Source organism: Tinamus guttatus, unplaced genomic scaffold (assembly GCF_059628265.1).
Source record: "Tinamus guttatus ecotype Peru unplaced genomic scaffold, ASM5962826v1 Tinamus_guttatus_pri_ptg000814l, whole genome shotgun sequence".
Classification (NCBI taxonomy): domain Eukaryota; kingdom Metazoa; phylum Chordata; class Aves; order Tinamiformes; family Tinamidae; genus Tinamus; species Tinamus guttatus.
The window spans coordinates 415,054-438,083 of NW_028289348.1; the positions used below are offsets into that span (position 1 = coordinate 415,054).

Below are 23,030 nucleotides of genomic sequence, written 5' to 3' on the forward strand. Positions count from 1 at the left end.
CAGGGATGGTGACAGGACGGGGACGGGACGGGACGGGGCCGAGGATGGGGACAGGGACGGCCGCGGCCCTGCGTGCCCAGCCGCTCCGGCCGGCACTCGCACCTCACCCTGCAGACAGCAGCTCGCAGGACGTCACCCGCGGCACTCCTGCGAGGAACAGCCTGTCCCGCGAGCAGGTCCAAACAGGCGCCAGGCAGGAGTTCAAGCGTAACAGGAATGATCCTGACCCAGCCTGGGGCAGGGGATAAACCAAAGGACATTCTGAGCTTCCTTCCTGTCTCACTTTTCTGCGATTATAAGGAGCAACAAATACTTCAATAAAGGCTGTTTTAAAACCTTTATGAAGTATTGGCAAATGCCCACACATATAGGAAATCCTTGAAACAGCACTAAACTTATAATTGCATTGATATTTAGTGACAGAGTGCCAAAGGTGAATTATGTTTCAGGCAAGAAAGATAAAAAAGTTCTTCTTGTAATTTATGTTAAGCTTTCAAATTATTATTAGACTGAGCTCTCAAATTTCATTAACTGTTCCCACCAATGTTCCCTAGGGGCTGTATTAAAAAGGAGTTACAAAAGTAAACCATTTCTCTGTTTCTCTGAATTTCTCTGTTCTCAAATTTGTCTTCACTTTTAGGTTGCTTCTGACATGTTAGCCTTTACCTTTTTATTATGATGTGGTACCAGATATAAATGCATTCTGAAGTGGCATAAATAAGAGGGAAATGAATGTCAAAATTTTACAATAATAGATGTCAAAGTTTTTTACTCTGTACGCACCGACTGGCCTGAAGGACCTCAGAGACGTCGGGGCCGTGGGATTCTGCCACACAAGGGTGTAAGGGGCCGCGGAAGGAAGCACCGGCTCTGCCTCCTCGCGCAGCCGCGCGTGCGGCCTAACACGGTCTGCAAACACACGGCCTTTACGTGGGCACTCACCAAGCTGCCCTTCCCTATAGGGCTTTCACTAAATCCCTGGTAATGCCATATAAACAGATAATGACATTAGCATCCAGAAATCTGACGGCACTTGCAGCCCATTGGTTTTATATACAGGCATTTATATATAAACTGTGAACATCCGTGGTTATATATGCACGGATGACACCTTTACGTACAGATGCACATCCATCCATACGTACACTACGTACGTGCATCACGGCTGCTCTTGCACTGCAAACGCGGGTATTTCAGCAGCACTCTGACCTTCCAGAGCAGGTCGGTGGTCACCGTTCTCCCTCGCCAGCTGCCCAGGCCTCAGGGCTGGGGGACCAGCCAGGCCATGTTAAATCATTCACGTTCATGACACACATTTCCGTGTCTGCACAGGAAACTGCCAGCATTTCTGTGTATTACTTCATAAATTCCTTCCTTTCTTAAGCACAAAGAGCTCTTCCTCCATCACTAATTCCAACCAAGTTTCAAGCATCTTATTTTGTGAGTACAAGTCTTCCTGCTTCCACTCTCCTCTGCTTTTTCTAGTGCAGAACATACTGATTTTGAAACAAAGAACCTTAAATGGTGTCCGAAATTCTCTTCCTTTTGAAATAAATTATTTAACAGATAGTGAGCCTCCTGCTGCCTAGTCATAGTGAGTGAACATCTCTTCCTATTCCACTCTTGATGACAGCAGTGTCTGTTCAGTGCACACGCGTTACGGCTGAAGCCTCCGGGGCTCACTATAGAAGAGGGCACCTACGACCCTGAGCCTGGCGTCTCCTCCCTCCGTTTTTCAGCACGCAGGGAAGAGGCCTGGACCGTAGCCGTGACGCTAGCGGGGCACTGCCACAGCCTGGAAAGGAAGAGCGGGGAGGGAATGAGCGGCAGCGCGACCCGTGGGGCCGGGATGCGCGAGTGGTGCTGATGCCAGCGCTCCCGGGCACGCTGCACAAGGAAGAGGCCTCACAGGCTCTTTTCCATGTTTTTCCAATTGTTAGGGAATGGTAGAGCGTTCCAGAGTCCGGAACAAGCACTGCAGCCTTGAGCCGGGGCACCGCGGTGGGGCGGGAAGGGCTGGTGCGGCAGGCGCAGGGAGCCCTTCGCAGCCTCGCTCCGCTTCCGCTCCGCCTGCTCCAGCCGTGCAAATCCACGAGGAACCGTGCACCGGCGCCAGGCACCGACACGCTGCGACTGAGAGGCAGCAGCTGAAGAATCCTGATAACTTTGTTCCTTCTGTAACATGCAGGATTCTTGCAGCAAGTGCCAGCATTTTGGTTTTTTCCCTTTTTTTTTTCTATTTTTCTTTTTAATTAGTTCTCTCCAAATCAAATAGTGACTGTTTCCCTAGGCAAAATCCTGACTCATTGAAATCAATGGGAGTTTTGCCACTGACTTCAAGGAGACAAAGATTTTACCTTGCATATTTTGGATATAAGTTAATAACAATAATAATGCAGCCCAAAGATGAATTAAGAGCAGTACTTTTGCAAAGCGTATACTGTTCATTTTCAAAAGGCTTTTTCTTTTGTTTTTTTTCTAAGGACGAGAAATAGCCTTCCAAATAACTTTGCTGTTATGTAGTGTGCATAAGCCTCAGCATTAACATTCCCTTCTATTAGCTGAGGTGGAAGGAGTGAGCAAGGTGAGCGCGCTCTGTCTTGTGCCTCCTACATTGCTGAACCAGCCTAAGGAGAGGGAACAAAAGAGTAAACCTAAGAACCAGGCAGAGGGGTACCAATATAAATTAAAATGGAAAATATTTTAAGTTGTGGCATATGCAAAATATACAGTTCTGAACTGCAAAATAGTAGTTTTATTGGTCTGAGCATGAGATAGCCTATAGAAAGAATGCAGTGATTCCTAACTTGCAAAAGAAAAAATGCATGCCAGCAAACTTTTAGGTAAGTTCAACTAATTCTGCAACTCTCCCCCCAGTTTCTCTTATGGCAAATGCTCTACAATGAAACATAAGAAGCCTGCAGCACAATAAAGCAAGAATTAAACACATTCCTCTTCATTTCCTGTTTCTAAGTCTTGTGAACCATTTGCAATTTCTCACCCAAATTGTTCTAAATTACTTGCTGTACAATTTTGACTTAAAATCCTTTATCTACATCCTATCCGCTAGCAGTTTATTGTGCATTTACATCATTACAACTGGAGACACAGGCCACATGGCCACACCTTCTCTGGTTGGATCAGTGTCTCAATTATGAGATATCCCTATATGTTAATCTCAGATTTGTTTTCTGATGATGTTTTTCACCTCTAACTTATCCATGGGAGCAAAATGCAAGAGCAATAGCAAGACAAACAAGTAATGAGAAGCTCTCCAGTTGTTATTTTTGGTTACAGCTGCCCAAAGACAATACACAAACATACACATGAAGGGTCAGTAAGGCAAATTCAAAATTCAATGCTTGACTCAGCATATAAAATACAGTATTGAAATTGAATGTTTCTGTTTCTTTTCTTACCATCAGCTTTGCTTCCCTCTTCCATCAAGAGCTTGGTTATATTGAGAAAGCCTTTGGCAGAAGCTAAATGGAGGGGCCTGTCTCCAACTTCCCCGCTTGCATTCACATCAGCTCCGAACTTTAGCAGGAGGTGCGTTACCTAAAGAGTTCATCAAGGTTAACTGGAATATCACATGAAAATGTACCAAAAAGAATATTGCATTGGTTATCACTATATGTGAATATCTTTTAAAACAAGTGAGAAGATACTTTAGGAAACCCATTTTAAGTTCTCTATTTATAAAAATATTAAAATAGTCAAGAGCAAATGCTAGTTCACTCTCTACAGTTATACAGACGGTAGAGAATCATAAAACACATGCATTTGTTTAACTGACCAGTCCGCATGATAAAGTAAACGTGCTCAGAGCCCCGCAGTGAGAAGCCCCGGAGCCGCAGCGGCTTCCTGCACAGCCTCCCTTCTCACAAGAGCAACACTGGCATTTTGGTGGAATTTCGCTGGACTGGGACTATTTGCTCCAGAGGGGTTCACAGCAAGTCGGCAGACTAATCTCTCAGCCCAACATGCAGGGGGTTTCCTAACGTTCCAGGCTGACAGGGTGGATAGGCACCAAGGCAGGATCTCAGGACCGCTCGCGGCGCGCACATCCTGCGCGGCCGAGGCGCGGGAGCGGCGCGTTAACGAAGGGCAGGAGCGGCGCGTTAACGAAGGGCGGGAGCAGGACACTCTACCTGCAGGTTATGCTTTGAAACTCAAAAACATCCCAGCAGACATACCTCTAGCCAAATAAAGGCATGGGGAATGACTCGTGTAAGTCAGCATAGATCCAGGAGTATTTTTCACACAAAAAAGGGACTATTGCAGGGCAACTGGCTGGATTGCTACATAAACCATGTGCGAACAATACTTCAGCAAAGGGAACTGGGAAGTTTGATGTCAATTTTGGTCAGAAGTTCTGCATACTTTTTAGTAACTCCATGACCTGCCTAAATGCGACAAGCACATTCCTCATGGAAAGTTCTGCCCTGCAAGGTCTCCGTTTTTCTATGAACTTGAAAGTGGTAATAATTTAATTTGTGAATTCCAACACAAACCACTATAATGGCCACTTATTTATCACTGGCAAGAGATTGTCATTTTCTTGGAGATATTTAAGTCAATATTCTCACACGCCTCAATCTCTGAAATGTGGAATGAAAAACAAGCATCAAACAAAACAAGCTTCTGTGCGCAAGTCTGTTTCTGCGTTATCAGAGCTGTAGACAAGCGTTGCTTCCAAGAGGTCTAGGGAGGAGGATACCAGTTTTGCTGGCACTAAGGATGAAAGTATAGGGATTATTCAGCCTCTTAAACACCCAGACTTTGGTTAGGAAAATACCTTCTGTATATGTGGCCTTTCCTTACCAAGACCCTTCGGAATACAAATGGAAAGTATGCGCCAAGAAACCTCTATTTGTCTCAGTGTCACTGCTCTGCTCTCCCACATCTCCCCCGTTCAGTTACCTGTTCATGGCCATAATATGCAGCAATATGCAGCGGAGTGAAAAAAACTGCATCCTGAACGTTCACATAAGCTCCATGCTGCAAAAGGATATCAACTGCCTGGAAGGACAGAAACAAAAAAGTTTGCAATGAGAAGCCCTAGATGTGGTTCACTAGTAACCTTATATCACCAATGTAAACAAAAAGCCACAAGCAAGCAAGCTGTAATGGGGAAGAACTACACACAACGTGTAAAAGTGATTAACTTACAGTACTTTAACTGAACACTGAATGTCACTGATGCTTTATAAATAAGCTTGAAAATGTATTTGCCTGTTAAAAAAAAACAGCTAAAATCAAAAAACCACTGTATTTATGAAGGAAGAAGCACAGAAATGACTGACTTAGAGTATATCAAAATAGCCTTTAATTTTCTTTTAAGCATTATGAACAAAGGGCAGTAAACATATCAGAGTTTTTGGAAGTAAATAAAACAAAATGAAAGACCCTTTTAAATGTAAATGTATTCAGGTAAATCCTCTAGCCTAATTCCCTCAGCATGCAAAGATTTCTTTGTATTTTAGAAGATAATAGCCCTTCGACTTCAATAAATAACCCTAAGTGTTTCCTTTCAAACTGCCACTTTTTTATTCCTTCAGGAAGCCAATGTTTTGGTTGAACAGCTATTAATTATGAAATACTGGCCCTCTGAATAGCTGTCAAAATGGAAGCCTGAATGAAACCACTTTGGATTATTTATTGAAGTCTAAAGGGCCGCTAATTTTTCCATAGCGCCTGTAGCGCTCCCGCGCGCCGAGGGCTCGTACGGCACCTTCCCGCGTCGCCGTGCGCGTCACCCCGCAGCACTCCCGCGCGCCGAGGGCTCGTACGGCACCTTCCCCGCGTCGCCGTGCGCGTCACCCCGCAGCGCTCCCGCACATCGAGGGCTCGTACGGCACCTTCCCGCGTCGCCGTGCGCGTCACCCCGCAGCGCTCCCACGTGTCGAGGGCTCGTACGGCACCTTCCCCGCGTCGCCGTGTGCGTCACCCCACACAGGCGCTCCTGCGCGTCGAGGGCTCGTACGGCACCTTCCCGCGTCGCCGTGCGCGTCACCCCGCAGCGCTCCCGCGCGTCGAGGGCTCGTACGGCACCTTCCCCGCGTCGCCGTGCGCGTCACCCCGCAGCGCTCCCGCACATCGAGGGCTCGTACGGCACCTTCCCCGCGTCGCCGTGTGCGTCACCCCGCAGTGCTCCCACGTGTCGAGGGCTCGTACGGCACCTTCCCGCGTCGCCGTGCGCGTCACCCCGCAGCGCTCCCGCACTTCGAGGGCTCGTACGGCACCTTCCCCGCGTCGCCGTGCGCGTCACCCCGCACAGGCACTGCAGCAGGACGGCTGCCCTGGTGCTTCGCTCCCACGGGCCTCCCTTGCGAGGGGCCCGCGGCGCCCCGCGCTGTGACGTGGTCACGCACCAGGGTCTCCAGTGTGAGGCTGTGGACCTGTATCTTTTACAGGTATATGGCTAAAACGTCTTCGGATCAGTCTGATTTTATTCAAAATGTAGCTTCACCTGGAGCTGTTGTGGAGCTTCAAGTTAAAGAAACTGTGTTGGGCAATGTGGTTTCACCTCCGATGACAAACAGAAAGCTAGATGAATTTTGACACATTTTTCCAGGCCGTACAAACAACAGTTGTGCCACCTACTCTGTGATCTCCTAGTAAGAGGAAATTTGTGAGTCATGTTAAACAATCTCCACTTCATATAAATACCAAAATGGAGAAATAGGGACAATCCTGAGCATTTCAAAGAGAACCCATCTTTCTCATAAAGAAATCAGAAAGCACTGAAAGTTGCTGGAGGTGTTTTAAGTAGTGGGATATGATGCAGTGATGTGTAATGGTAAGATCGACATCAGAAAGCAGAGGCAGAGGCAGAAAGCTGCTTATGCAAGAAGAGCTTCAAATACTTAGGTGAGGTAATCCAAACCCTCAGGAGACAGAGGGTGCCGAGGGGTGCAGCTCCTGCTCTACGGGAGATCTCCAGGCTGCAGAGGAAGCACCTCTTGCTGACCTTAGAGGTGTTGCAGGGCATCAACAGGACTGAAAACTGGCAACACGCAGCTTCGACCTGCAGGCAACATCATTGCCCAGATCGAAAAATAAAAATAAAAAGGAATATCTTCAGCCTCTTGATTCCTCAGTATGATTGGGAACCATCAGACTGGATTTATTGAGGGTAAATCATGTCTGATAAACTTGAGATGATCTTACTTATTATTTTTTCTTGAAGTCCTTTTGTGACAGGTTTACTCAGAAGCTTTTTGAATATTCAAGCCAATTACGTTCACTTCAAAGACAGACTATTAATTAAGCTACTCTTTGAAGACTAGAAGGAATCAACAAAGTAGAACATAAGATTATGCCAGGGCTTCATCTTTTGGACAAGCAGGAGAGAGTAATTCCTCTAAGAAAATAAAACCAATGATTACTGATTCTTTAGCAGGTAAAATTAAAGAAAAACAACTTCAACAATTAAGTCATATGCACTTGCGCTAGACTCCATACAGACCTATGATAAAATATCTAAAGAAGCTGTCATGGTTTGGAATTCCTTTACGGCAGAATTTCTTTATTAAATAAGCTATTAAAATGAAAAATATATAGTAGTGCTAATTTCCTAATTCTCTGTAATTGAGCAAATGTGAGTATGATAAGTCATGTTCTGCAAAGTGTCTTTGCACAAAATTAGTACAACTCTTAACTCTCTATTATAAATTCTGTAAGAATTTATAATAAACCTTGGCGAGAGTGAATCAAGAAACTTCTAAAGAGGATTCTGAATGTTTTAAATACAACTCCCTGATGAATGTACAATTGTCTTTCTGAGGGAAAGTTTAATGTTTAATGAAATATTTAATGCATTCTCTCCTGCAAGACATAAGGACAGATGCTTTCAGCGATAATCTTTCATATTTTTTTTCTTAGCTATTCCAATCAGATAAAGCACAGATTACAGAAAGAATCAATAATGAAAGATGCAGGTGTCTAGAAATACAGTTGCTCTCCCCAGGATTGATTTTGCTAAAGGGCAGCAGAACTGGATTGTTTCAACTTTTCTGCTAATATCAGTAGATGCTATACCTAAAACAGAAGTTCTTGCACACTGTAGTGTACACTTAAAGGTAACTTTTCTGGACAAAGAGATTCCCATGAATTTAACAGCATTAGTAATAAGAGCATGACTAGTAGTTCTAAGAGGTCTCGTTTATTTTGACTCCTAGCTAAATGTGGGGCACGCTATAAAGGGTATTCTCAGGGAGCAAAAAGCTGGCACCATCTTCAGACAAGTCAGCACCACTAAGTTACTGAAAGCTCCTTTACTGCACCACAGTTCAACACGTGTTCAGCTGCATCTGCCAAACATGCTGTGGCCAGGCTGGGCACGTCCTCGGCGTCGCAGAAGCCACCCAGGACAGGATGTTCAAAGGTGCCTACGTGACTCAGTTCCATGGAGAAACATTTTTGCTAATAGTTTAATAATTAAAGTAATTGCAGAATTGCAATCTTGCTGGAAGTCCTGAAGACTCAGATAGCTAAGATCTAAATATACTTATGTCCAAAGGCCTTTGAGCTGCCCAGTCCTTTCCAAGCAGGTCTCACAGGCAATGCCTTCGCTTTCGGTCAGCTCCTCTCACCCCCCGTGCCCGCTGCCTCTCTGCCTCTCCCCCTCCATGCAAGTCAATCCCTGTCCTCTCGCCACCGGCTCCCCTCCGACGTGCGCTGCTGATTCTCCCTTTCCAGCTCACGTTGTGGTGGAAGGGGGCAGGCCGGCACAACCATCATGTGCTGGACAGCACCTCATCCCACCCACCAGCATCTACTCCGAGAAGCTGCGGAACCGTCTGATTTCAAACGCTGCCGGGGAGGAGGGAAGGAAGTACCTCTGTGACGTGGATTCTGCTCTTGAATTTTCCCCTCTCGTTCCTCAATTATAAAATAAGCCACATCAGCTAGGACAAATTCCCTTTTTCATCTACATAGACACATGGTCAACGTTTCAACTTGACAATGCACCAGATTATTGTCCTATGCTTGATCCTACCCTGAGCAACGGAGCGATGACTTCTAGGTGACTATGTGAAATGAAGGAGGTGCCTCTAAAGTGCTTCTGGGATCTGCTTTTCTCAAGCAGAGAATAATGGATCTGAGCTGATGGTCTTTCCTCAGCTGAACTGGGTCCATCTGTATTTATGTCCCTGGATTCAGTGCCATCACTCCCCTCTTCCTCTTTTTCTCTGCCAAATGTGGAGCTCCACCTCAAAGCTACCACAGTTTGACTTGATAGCACTGAGTTTTATGCTACTTTAAACATACACGGAATAGAAAAAAAGCATTTTCTGTCTGTTTTTAGGGATATTTTTTATGGTTAGGGTCTAAGAACAGACAGATTACTTTCAAAAAGTTAAAAAGAGAAAGAGGATCCAATTCAACCCAAATATTTCAAAGCTAGAAATTCTTCCACTCTTAGGTTGTATAAAGTTGTCTTCATTTCATTCAGTCTGGACAATTTGATGATATCTGTTAAATCAGGGATGGAATTCCAAAATCTGATTTCCAGGCATTTTTGTCGCTGTCCGGATCTTCTGGTAAAAGCAAATTTTGAACAAGACCTTTGGCTCTCTGTTGGCACGCAGTCAACTCTATTGATGCAATGTGAATATTAATTCTGCGTTCCTGCTTCTGGAATAATTCTGTAAAGGCCTGAAAAACTGCTGCCAGGTAAGGCTAAGGGCTGGGAAGATGCAGCACGAGCATTAAATGCAGGGAAAGAAAGGAGAAATGAGGACTTCTTGAAATTGAACTCCTCTTTATCAGTAAAACTCATCCAAGTGAAGACAGCAGGTGACAAACCCGTGTGTGTCACAAATATGACTTCCACGTGCAAAGGGATGCATTCCCCTGCGAATCCGCCCCGTGGGAGCAGCTCCCTTTCCCCAGCACATCCACATCTCGCGCTCCCAGGCTGGCGTCGCTGCCTCATCCTGCCGGGACCCGCTCACACAGCCCTGCAGGGGTAAGCTGGAAACAACAGCTTTAATTTACAAAATGAAGTGGCCCACGCCGGGGTTATCCAGCACGGCAGTACCGGATAGCACATAAATGTGCATGAGGCACATGCATTATTTATGTAGCAATGACCTCGCTGGGCTGGAAACATTTAGAATTTTCAAAATATCAGATTTAATGAGATATTTATTAAACTTGTTTGGTAATGCCTCTAACATGTTTTCCAGCTTATATAATATTTTTTCATTAATTTTTCATTCTTTCCACTGAGACCTCTAAGTTCCATTAATAGATAAAACAAGCAAACAGCACAGCTTGGTAAAGTAAAATATGACATTAAATCAGAGCAGATGAAATATTTATACACCTCACCGACTCCAATGTTGGAACATCTCATTTGCAGTGCTGGCCTTCAGCATCCTCATTTTGGGAAGTGATTGCCCTCACGGTCTCAGGGGTGGGGATGGAGCAAAAAGCACAGAATGACCCAGGAAAATGGGAAGCAAAGTTACTTTTCCCCAGTTCTCTCTACCTTGCTCTTACATACAGTGAGTCCTCTTCTATATTGAACAGGTTGGTGTGTGTGCTTCTGCTGATTGGGTCTGAAATGTAATTATCTATCTTATTTGAACATCAAAATATATTTTCTCTTTTTTAAATGTATTCAGTTTTCACGGTTTTTAAATAAATAGTACATATTTCCATGAATATTACTGATATTCTGGATAAAATAAACTGCTTAATAATGCCGAGGAGATTCTCAGCTGAGAGACAATTTCAGTTACGTTAGGAAAGAAAGAAAAAGCTTGAAATGCAACTACAGCTCTTCAGTGCCCGAACGGCAGAAGCTCCAAACGAGGCACAAAGACCCCACTCCACCCACGGGAATACTGTGACAAAGGCATCATCGTTCTAAGGAAGGAGCAACGGGGCTTTTCCAAACTGTTTGCAGCAAGTGACATCTTTTCAAACCAATGGCCCTACGCCTGCAGGATGAGGAGGCCCCGTTTTCCTGGGAGCTCGGTAGGAGCTGAAGCCATGCAGGAAGGAGCAGGGCTTCCTCTAGCGTTTTCAGGCATTTTTATAGCTTTACACCCTACCGGGGAGCACTTCATATTTCCCAGTTATTTCTGTCTTCATTCTAACATTCTGGTCAGAAGTAGGCAGTTGCTCCATGTATTCTACAAGCACGTGCTAGAACGGAACGGGACGTTCCTGCCAAACCCTCACACCCACAATGCCCCGCGGCGGATGGCGGCCCGCAGGGCTCATGGCGGCCGAGGGCGCCTCGCGCGACTTCACGCGAGATCTGGCGCGAGGCTGCCCCGAGCCCGGGGCGCTGCCATTGGCTGCCGGGCAGGGCCGAGCGGCTGCTGGGGGCGGAGCCGCCGCCGGGCGCGGGAAGATTTCGAGGAGCGACACTCGGTACGGCCAATCAGGAGAGACCCCGGAGCGGCCGGACCTTAAAAGGAAATATCCAGTTTTGTGTGCCCGCCCACCCCCGGCTGGTATATAAACCCTGCGCGGCAGGGCGGGTCCTCGGGCAGGATTCCCGCTTTGAGCTGTGCCGGGACCGCAGCGAGCTGGTAATAAAGCTGCGTCCTGCGATTATGGGCCTTTCTGCTCCTCTCTCGCTCGCGGGTTGGGAACCGGGCTTAACACACGCAGCCCGCTCCGCGGGGCCCTGGGCGCTGTGCCCTGCACGCACCCGTGTGTGTGCCCTACACTCACCAGCGCGCATCGCCTCCGAAAGCGTTTGCCTCACCTACTTCTGCTTAGCAACCGAATCAGGAAAATAGGTTTTGCTTTCGGATTTGTCTTTCAGAAGCAGAAAGAGTACTCAGAAAGCCACCCCTGACGTGACACAGCACTTGCTTTACAGCTGAAAACACAATTGCTCTCTTTAAATACTTGAAATGATACTTCCTTACAGGTGACTACCCTGCCTTTGCTGTGCTCGCTTACGGCCAGTTCTCACCACAAGAGCTCCCAGAAGAACGAGCTCGTGCACGCAGCAAGCTCCTTCTGCAAGGGGCTTCCTCGCGAGCGCCGCAGTACAGAGGCACTACAGAGCCACGCGGGTGCTGGTTGAATTTCTTTTAACAGAACTAAGTCCCAAATCACAACTAAAAGCACGCTTGCTTCCCTCCGTAACGTGCGCATTGCTGGGTGATGCATCGGCCGCAGCAGCGCAGACAGCTACTCAGTGCAGGGGCTCCACAGATTAACGACACTCTCCCAGTTCTGCAGAGACAATCTGGCATGGCACAGGTAGCTTCTCCCATATCATCATTAATAAACGTTACTTATATTAGAGTGCAAAGACTATTTACTGATAAATTTGCCAACACACCTTTACTATGGAACACGAGGCTCACCTAAACACCGTTTCTTGGGCACGGCAGCACTAGAACTCAGCGCTGAGCTGCTCAGCGGGGCCAGGCACTGCCTCAGGCAGAGACACGGGCAGCTCTAGCTCTTCACCGGGCAGCTTAACCCGCTGTGGCCCTTAACCTCCACCAAGCCCCTCCAGCCGGGCTGGCCGAGGCCAGACACGCAGCGTCGCACTGCAGATGTCCCTGCAAGACAAGCGCCAGCGCGCTTGTTCTGAATAGCTCCTCTTTCTAACAAGCAAATTATTCCAAAAAACAAACTAAATTAACAAGTATCAGGTATAAAGAGGAACCCTCTACTACAAATTAGAAGATATTAACTCATATAAACAGTATTTTTAACAGACCTGTTATGTGAATCACATGCTATAGTAATAATTTGTAGCTCCATGAATGAGCATATGCAATTTCGTTACCAATATGATGCCTCCTCCAGGTAAAATGCAATTTCCTACAGAAGACCATCAGCAAAACATACGTAGTCTGCACAGAAACCATTACATACTCCATAAAAGATACAGAGATCATTAAAGAGCTGAGATTCCTTTTAACGTCTCCATGACAATCCCTGAACAGCACAATCAGACCCAGCGCTTTCCTATCTGCTTTCTCAGTGCCAAGATACCTAAGGAAGGGTTTGTTTGAGGGAGTAAGAACTGGCTGTGCATGAAGGGAGTAAGGGAGCGGGCTGCGGGACGCAGCGCTGCCCCTCGGCCCGGCCTGTGCTCTGACCCTGCCGGCCTGGTCCTTCCCCTGCAGAGCCAAGACTCGGGTGAGCAGCCCGCTCTGCTAAGGTGCCTCCTCCCCGCCGCCATAAACAGACGCTGGAGCTGGCTTGTCCCCTCGCCACTGCCGGAGCTGCTGCCTTCAGCACTGCAGACTGCCAGATTTTCAATGGAGTCCTTGGGGTGGCCACCTGGAAACGGCTTTGGCCTTGGTGCAGCTCACGCCGCGCGCAGGCCCCGGGGCACGCGCGGTATCGCCGCACACACCTCTGCGCGCCCGGCTCAGCCCGGTCGCCCTCCTGGGACGCGCTCCTCATTTTGCACAACGGACCGCGAGGCTCCCCGGCCCCGCGCCGGCTCACACGGCCGCCAAGGCCCCGGCGAGGCGCCTGCTCCTCCACCGGTGCCGACACCAGCTCTCCCCATCGCACGGCTCCCAGCGCCCGCCCGTGCTCCTTGCACCAGCTGGGGCCAAAATCCCTTTCCCACTGCCCCTCGGCGCTTCCCTCTCGCCAGCCCATTTGGCAGCCTTTGGCAGAAGGCCTAGCGGGTACCGGTTCCGACCCACGCTGCGATGGTGCCGGAGGGCAGGCTCCACAGCCCCGGCCTTGCGGAGGGCAGCTCTCACCTCCCTGCGGCGGCCGCGCTGCAGACGGCGGCACTGCATCATCTCCACCAGCTACCGAGACACCGAGGCCCCTGATTTACTGTCTATCTACACAGGCAGTTAGCACGTAAGGGGAAATTCCCGAAGGTAGTAAGTGCAAAAAGTTCCAAAAGGCACCCGACGCAATTTTCAGAGGTTTCAAAATAGTTCAAATACGTAATTAATTTTAATTAGCAGTTAAAATACTGACCTGCATGATCTACCTGGATCTTTGAGAGCCCAAATAAAATAGAAAGTCTGTCACATTGTCACCAACCCAAAGATCTGATAAGCTCCTCAGACTAAACACAAACACTAAGAAAGAGACAGGAAAACTCAACTGCTGTAAGCCAAGAACTACCATTTTTGTTCAGCTGAACATCAGCCGCTGCCTCCTACCTTTTCAGCCCAAGTACTTAAATGTTGACAGGTTTCCTTAAGGTAATACAGAAAGTTTCTAAGGAGTGATCATTTCCCCAACAAAACTGATTATTTTAAAGTATTTTTTTCTCCTCTCTTTCAGTACACTGCTATATAGAATTTTCTATCTTCATGTGTAATAAATGGTATGAGTCTGTCTGCAAGCACGTGCATGCGGGCATGTGCTGGGTGACTGAAAATAGGGCAGACTGTAGAACTCTGTTCCCATCACCGAGCTCGGTGGCCTCTGTAGCCTGGGAGTCTAACGGTTTCCTCTCCTCTGTCCAGAGTTGCACAGGCATTTCGTTGCAGTCATCTGGCCAAACTCTTGTATTTGAATTTATAAGTCTATGTAAAACGCAGAAATGAATTCATGGCTTGAATGCAATTATTAATATCATCTGTATTTCCTTCCTTCTACTTATTTATTCTTGCATTCCTTGACAATTATCTCTCCTTAAAGGAATCTAATGTTTCTGTCTTGATAAATTACTTTAGCTTTCTGCATAAGTCAAAGCTTTTACCCGTGCAGAGAACAAAATCTTTATTGCCTAATGGGCCCAAAGGAGCTAAAAAGAGAAGTACCTGTACTCACGAGTGTTTACAGCTCTAAACCCTTCATTATCAAGGTAATTTTGCACCAGTATTAAATACTTGAAGAGATTAAAAAAAAAATACACGGAGTGAGCTGTTGCCAGGGTGACAGAAATGAGATGATGTGTGAATGATGGAACGGAGGTGCTAAATCCTAGAAAAACAGATTCATAACTAACAGCACGTTTGGAAAAGGATTACAGCAGCCTTTGGAATCTCATCACTCCCTTCCTCCACTCCCTAGGAGGAGAAAGAATTTTTAGGGAAAAAAATGGAGATGGGAGTCTCCAATGCACACAACACTTACCAGTATGGACATTTGAGAGTGCAAATGACTTGCCCTGGCAGTAGCTTTCTTAGCACTAATATGGATTGTCACACGGCTCTAAACTAAGAACCTCTGTCCCCTCTCGAAGTAAAAACCACAGAGCTGCTCAGCTGACACCTGACATCTATAAGATGGAATAAAATGAATGGGGCTCCTTCACACTCAGACAAGACCGTATTCAGAAGCCTCTCGACATATGCAGACCCAGAGAAGTGTCCTGACACGTGTGGGTGACTGTGTCCCATTGCGTATCTGTTAGTTAGCACTTCTGACATTCAGAGAGCAATGCTGTTGATTACCAAGACTTTAAAGATAATTATATAAAGATATGGGCAAACAGATCTAGACCCTCTATACACGTCCATATGTAGAAACATATGGACAGATATGGTTTTCTCCATACAAAAGTATAGAACACAGTAAATAAAGTTTAGCTATGCTAAACCAGTACTGAGTTTTGATTAGTATCAATTTAAAACAAAACAACGTGATGAACATCAGCACTCACAGCATTTTCTAAATGGAGAAAGAGAAGCCCACCTCATGGTGACCCGCTATCGTAGCAATGTGAAGGGCTGTGAGCGCTCCGTAGCCGACCTGCTGGATGTCAGCTCCGCCGTGCAGCAGCGCTGTCAGGAGCTCTGCGTTGTCCTGAAAGGCACGGGCATAAACCATGTTACTGGGGGGTCACAGCTCTAACACCTGCAGGGAGGGGGCAAACAGAGCCACAAAGCTCCATCGCATCGCAGGAGCAAAGTGGAAGCTTCATGTGGGCACCAGAGGCTTCTCTAGCTATACCGAAGTCTGTACTTTCTAAAATGGTCACTCTACCTGATTTTATATCTTTGAAGATGACTCAGTCTCTGAATCATTATTAAGTGCTCATACAAACTGTTTAAATGTCAAAACAAATATACTGTCGAAAACAGACAATGACACTGGGGTTTCCCCAGATAAATACCCAGGATGTAAGGTAAATTTTGAACCATGAGCATTTTTTTCCTATTATTTTACTTCTTTGCTGTCATGCACAGAAGTATTTAAGTATTTCTATCACTTCTCTCAGTATACCAGCCTTCTGTCCACGCTGACCCCGCACCAGCTCCGAGCTGGCGACCGGGCAGTGTCAGCACCACGAGCGCTGCGGGACAAATTCAGGCCGTTATATGGCACCGTATCCTGGATACTGGCTGGGTATTAACAAACAAAAACAGCGAAGAAAATGAATATTGCAGCTGAGTGTAAAACTTGAGGAAGAAAAAAAGGCCAAAACAAGAGCAATACAGTCCTTTGAGATTGTTTCTATAAATAGCTATAATAATAAAAAGAGTACTCCTCTATCTTGAGCTGCATCACATGATTTAATCAATATTTGAATAGCCAAATCATGTCTTCACGGATGGCAGTACAAAAGCACATGCTGATTTCCTGTGCATGGGGTCTTTATAGAGCATTTTCTGTGCAGTGTGATTGCTAAAACTCCTGAGTTCTGATTTCTTTTCATCAGTTTAATTCATATTGAATTAAATTTATATTATTTACCTTATAAGCTGCCAAGTGGAGAGCTGTGAATCCATTCCTGGTTAACCTGGATGGGCGCAGTCCTTTTAGCATAAGAGTTCTGATATGTGATTTGTTACCTTTAAAATAAAAATTGTGTATCAAAGTCATTTACAGAAAAGGACAGGTAAATGAGGTAAATGAGAAAAGAGCTTCCCATAAGAGCTAAGCATTTGGAAAGTAACCGCAGACATGAGGGCTTCTTGCAGCTAAGATCAGGTTGCAGCTCTTCCATCCTCAATTACATGATTCAGAACACACTGACTGCCTTTCCTTGTTAACTTCCTGCATTAGAGATTTAAAACTGCAAGGCTCGTGTGAGGAAGCCTTCACGTGAGCTTGAAAACAAGGACAAACGAGTAACCAACCTGCTGAGCTGAGGCAGTCATAAGGACAACCCAAACATCCTCAGAACAGGACCTGCATCCTAGGTCAGCAAGCATTAGACACTGTCTCCTTAGTCACTGGGAGGGTACATTTGGTCATGTATTTATTCACCGTTTGTTCACACCTCAGTAGGAAGGATTTGTTAGAGATGGTTGAACTTGTAAAGAAAAAAAATCTCCTTTTTTAACCTCTGAAATGATTTGCAAAGAACTCCCCGCACTAGAGGAAGATGTAACAATCTCTGTTTCCTCAGACGCTTATCTAAGTCCTTTGTCCTTTGGAGAGCTGAAGCTCTGCTCTCCCCTCTGCACTTTATCACAGGAATGGTGCTTCCTTGGGAAAGGAATGCATCTCAGCATGGACAAGCAGCTTTGCTACCTGTCTGATGCACTCTGATCACCTCCGAAACCGTGGCTGCCTTCTGAACACTTGGGACAGCCAGTAAGTACAATAGTGGGGCTAATACCTTCCTCCCTCCATGAAGTGTTCACACATAGCGCACAATTAATTCACATATGTTTTCCTAAACTTCCTCTCAGCAATCCCACCAATTGCTCTAATGCTGCCAACCACTGATGTCATGCTCCGATACGATCTGTGATGCTGCACTCTCTAATTCAGGTAAAGATCCAACTGATTTTCAACAGTGTAGGATCAGGTTTCCCCTGTTTGTAGGAGCTGGACTATAATTAGAAAGACATTTTTGCAAATTATCCTTAAGCCTTCTGCAGAGCTGCAACCATGGGGTAAAACACTCAGCTGCTCTCAGCCAGTTTCTATTGATTCCTGCAGTGTGCGTGCACTAATGACACCCTGTCTGGGGGTGACAGCGGCAGCGCACGCCGCAGGAAACATTCCACCAGCTGGGAAAATCACTCACGTGGTTTTACACTTTTTTCCTGGATACTGGGATTGCTATCTGCAATAACCTTAGCAGATGATATTTTTCACTAGTGCATTTTACTTACTCTTCTTTAAAGCACCATTAAATGGAATGTAGACATTTTCATTATATTAGAAAAATATATGTTTTCTGTATGGCAAGAATTTGTTAAAACTTGCTCCCTATCTTGGAGTCAATACCATGTACAAAATATAGAAAAGTAGAGAAATGCTATAGAATGAGCATGATTAACATATACGATTAGCATATATTAATACATACATGTAGCATGGAATTTTGAATTAACTGAATATTAGTTGAACTAGATGCAATTGAAACAATTTGCATTATCTATCAAAAGTTTTCCTGGATGAAAGAATCAGTTAGAGTGGAGTTCAGTGTTAACTGGATTCAGCCACGTTGGCAACAGAGTTTTGAGAAATGCCTACAGATGCTTATCCAGCTGTCAACAAGTACCACGTGAAGAAGGAAATGGATTAAAAATATAATGTTCCTGTCAGCTATTAGACAGAATAAATCACTACCCATGTAAATAACAGGTTTAGAGAACATCAGATTTCAAATACTTACCCCCATATACGCAACATAAATGAAGAAGAGAGAGCCCATTTTCTGTGCGGTAATTTAAATTGACTTGGCAGAAGGCTTCATCAGAGCTGAAAAAAAAGAGATTTTACAGATGATTACAGCTTTCATTTTTCAGTGTATTTTCATTCATTTGGAAAAATTTTAAAAGAGAAATCTCAGTGTTACTTTTTTTGGAGATAGAGGACTAAATTCAGGCTCCTGTTTGCCCCCTGTAAATCTAGAAATATTTTACTAGCACTCTGGATTAATCCAGATGTATTTTTCAGTAAATTAAAACAGAGCCTAACTCACATTCTCACCTGGATAATCTTGCTATTCAGTCACGGTATATACATGCCAAAATCAGCTAAATTAGGGAAAAAAAAAAAAAAGACTAAGCTGATGAAAGAATACCCAGAAAAAAAGTTACAGAAAAAAAGTTTCAGAAATCAAGTTTATGGTTATGCTATGAGATCACAGGAAGGGTGTATATGATCATTTCACTGAAACATGTATATGGGAACACTAAGGAAGCACATACACTTCTGGTCTTTCTTACCTCTTTGCATTTTATAGATGTGTGTCTGCTTTCTCAAACTTTAATATTATGATTCTGGTACTGAATGGAGGTTCCTGAATCCCCAAATTACTACTGTGCGTATATTATCAGCATTTAAGACCTGATTTTCTCCTCCTGGCCCCTGCATCCTGCCCTGGGACATCCAGGCCTTCACGTGGACTGCTTCCCAGGCAGGAGCCACCAGGAGAGCCGTGTCCGTGCTTGGGAACGTGGAGAGGGAGCAGCACAGCTGGCGGAGTGTGCAGGACCCAGCCTGCGTGCTGCACTGCCTAGGAGCGAGCCCGGGCGCCTCGGCACGCCGAGGACACGGCAGGGGCCGTAACCTGAAGGAACCTGCCACGAGCCAAGGGTCCAGTGAATGGAGCGGCCTTTCCCAACACTGCGCTTCTGGTTCAGGATTTGCAGCTCTAATGGGATACTGAGTCCTACGAAGGCCTGAGCGTCAGCTGAGAGGGAAGAGGAGAAGCCCCAGAGCCGAAGGCATCTCGGAGAACGTCTGTCCCGCACAGACGCATCAGTGACGGCTGCTGTTCGCGTCGGAGGGAGCGCAGAACCCACAGTGCGCAGGGAACGAGGCTCATTTCACCGCTCGGGTTTTCGGCCTTGGCTTACTGCACTGGAAGGTGGTATATTATAGAACTTTAAAACTGTTTATAGATGCTCATTTTGACTTCCCATTAACTTCTAGGGAAATATTTCTGGTTTTGATATGGGCAATTAAAGCATTATAGTTTTTAATCATATTCTTCCAAGGTGAGGCATGTTTGTACATAAAACTCTCTGACAACTAAATGCCACTTATGCACTTTGACACTGACAATATGAAGCTCAATTTAATGTTTAGTTTTCTTCCACATTTTTGATACACTCTGTTATATTTTTATATAGCTTAATGATTTTATGATGCTTTCTAGGGCACAGAAGGATGAAGTGAATAATTAAAGGGAAGTAATTATTATTAATGCATTTCTAATAATATTCTCTTTAAATAGGATGAATACCAGTTCTGAATCATTAAAAATAACATTCAGCATTTGTATTTGGTACTCTTATTTAGCAGAACACAGAGAACATACATAAAAGTGTTACAGTCCTTACAGTTTTAGATTCATTAAGTTCTGCTCTTCTTCTCCATGATGCACGTCAAGCTCCAAAAACAAATTCATCAATAAAATAAAGCTAAAAATGTTGGCAATAAAGAGAATGGATAATAAACTAAAGATGCCCCCAGAGTTACAAATAGACATGAGCAGTGTCTTTGTGTAAGGCTGCAGGGAATGTAACTGGACATCTTTACTTCACGTGCTAAACAACCACCATATTAAGGGAAGCCAAAGATGTGTGTGCAGCTAGAGCCGACCCATCCTCACTTATAAAGTCCTACCTGAACAGGTACTGTAACTTTGCTCGGAAAACAGAGTTACGGATAGGTAAATAATTATCCCGCCTAAACACTTCAGCTTTTGTAGCAAAGTCTCTGTTTTCTTCTGGTACAAACTGACTTATTACTGCTCCTCCAAGCTTTCTAGGTAGATACATTTTTGAAACTCAGTGAAATGCAGAAATTTACAGTATTTCTTTTGAAGATTGCAGACTTCAGCCTGCCAATAGAAGTCTGTTTTCTCCTTTCCGTACAGCTGAGATTAGACATTCCTGTTTAGCAGAACACTTACATTTGTATATATATAAATCCATCCTGATAGAGCAGCACTATTAAACATACTTAACAGACTTACAGCTCCAAACGACGTTAGTACTGCTCTCCTTTAAAAGCCAGAAGCCTGTCTTTACCTTTGTTCTCTAGGTTGCCAGTAATGAATTAATGAGTTATTCCCATTTCCCATTACTTTTTTTAGGGACTAATTTAGGAATTAAACACTTCACCATATACCTCAATGGTCTTGCTCATCTTAAGGTGATAAACACACTTGCCCTAGTTTGTTCAGATAATTACTTTGCTTCTAAATAGGGTTAAAAGCTAGGCAGGTGCTGAAGTACCTTACTGGATCAGAGACAAAGTGGCCAGCGTATGGCAGAATTTTGCTTGAGGATGATATTCAGCTAACAGGTTCAAACCTGTTAGCTAAATAAATAAATTATGCTACCTGAAAATAAAAAAAAAAATGGGAGCTTGTGATTTATTTCTGACTATAATCCATTTTTTGAAGTACATTTTATGTCTGAAAATATTTACTTGATCATTTGTTTAAATTAACTTACTCAAGTCACTAAGCTGTGTGTTTTCTGTATTTGAGGTTTTCAGATAAGGAACATGTGAGCATACTATCTGGTTCAGGGAATGTGGATTTTAGGACGAGCTGTCCTGAGAAAGCGACAGCAATTATGAATTTGAAAGTCACTGTCGGAAGCTCCTCTGCTGGTCTGTTTGCCTAAACCTTGCCACCTCAGCAATATCCCCATGTAAAGAAAAGGCTAGCACAAATGGAAAGTACACACCAAATCAGACATCCCATTAAAGCTAATCCACTTCCAAAACTACATACATTTCATATAAAATGTTGGCACTGATAATTAACAGCCACTAATTATGGTACTGTGCTGTGGGACTCTGGCCCAGAACTCTAAGGACATTCCCAAAAATAGACCTTGAAGAGCAGGCATTCCAGGCATGTGAAACCCCCTCGGCAAAAAACACCTGAAACCCAAAATACCGTGTAACAGCAAATACGCATTTAAAATACATTCATAGGAAGGTTTCAAGCATACTTCACCTGAAAACATGCTTCAGTTCGGCCAGTTCCTTTTCTTTGATCTGCAGGTCATCTTCTAATCGCTCTATGATTATAGCGTATGATTCACTAACTTTCTTCTTCCATTCATCTAACAAAAACAAAAAAAACCACTGGTGGGTAATACACTCCAAAACATAAAAAAAAGAACTCAAATCAAAATGTCTCAGTAACCAGGAACTACAGATCTGATTTTTAAACATCCAATTATCCTCAATCTCAATGCAGTATTTTTCTGCTAAGGATGAATGTTTAGTTAAGATCATATTAAAGCTATTAAACAGTTCTCGATGCAACCATTAGATACACATATGCTGATCTTGCAGACAGACAATACACACAAAACTTCACCAGAAATATTTTAATTCGAATAACAAAAAACTTGAACAATAATTGCCTTTGTTAGTTCTTATTTTCTAAATCCTATCAGCACAGACGCAAAGCATAGAAGAGATCTAGTTTTAAGAATTTTCTAATGAAATGTGATTTAAATCAACTGATGAAATAAGTTAGTTTGTCTTATGTGATAGTCCCACAAAATTTAATTTATAAGTGTTTTGTCTACTTCTACAAGACTCTGCATTCGATTTGGGTTAAGCCATTCTTCATGTAAACCAAGAACAATAAAATACCTTATCCTTGAACTATAGAGCAAGTTAGCAATGAGTTATTTGCTAAGACATCATTTGCTGCTTGTTGACAGATGCATGGTATATCGTATGTAAAAAAAGGAACATTAATTACCCGTGCAAGTTTGGGTTGGTCTGGATTTGTAATTTCCCATTTGTTCAATGTATCTTCTTTGTTTCAGCAAAGTTCTTGCAGTAATATGATTCCTTGTTCAGGAGCAGTGACAGTCCTACCGAAAAATACTTTGATAGACTCTGGCTAAAAATAAACTCTGTGCCAAATGGAATGTCATGCAACAATGACACGGAGCAAAACTGTGCGTGCTGTCAAGCATAAAACAATAAAGGTACCTAATCAGTTTGTTTAAAAATCTACTGTCAAAATGAATTGCAAATATGCCAACAGAAACACTTTCTTTCATCTGTTGAATACCTAAACCTGGTGAGAAGCAGGTGATTTGGCAGCTTGCTACCAGCCTTCTAGGGAAAAACTAATTTATGAAGCTGAGGCCCTAATTTATGAGGAAAAGAATCAGATCTGCAAAGAGTGAGGAGGGTCCCTAATTTAGAGAGGCCAG

At 44.4% G+C, this 23,030-nt stretch overlaps 1 protein-coding gene across 2 annotated transcripts in view; it reads right to left on the reverse strand.

Annotated features, from left to right (window-relative positions):
* TNNI3K (TNNI3 interacting kinase) overlaps window positions 1-22,774 on the reverse strand; it is a 69,087-nt gene extending 46,313 nt beyond the window's left edge. For both annotated transcript variants that reach the window (XM_088537570.1, XM_088537571.1), the window contains exons 1-7: window positions 22,568-22,774; window positions 21,806-21,914; window positions 18,497-18,582; window positions 16,618-16,715; window positions 15,616-15,726; window positions 4,924-5,022; window positions 3,420-3,558 (exon numbers count right to left, since the gene is read on the reverse strand). In XM_088537570.1, the coding sequence (XP_088393696.1) occupies window positions 3,420-3,558; window positions 4,924-5,022; window positions 15,616-15,726; window positions 16,618-16,715; window positions 18,497-18,582; window positions 21,806-21,914; window positions 22,568-22,607 (682 nt within the window). In that variant the 5' untranslated portion in view covers window positions 22,608-22,774. The remainder of the gene's footprint in view (window positions 1-3,419; window positions 3,559-4,923; window positions 5,023-15,615; window positions 15,727-16,617; window positions 16,716-18,496; window positions 18,583-21,805; window positions 21,915-22,567) is intronic.
* Window positions 22,775-23,030: the final 256 nt, after the last annotated feature.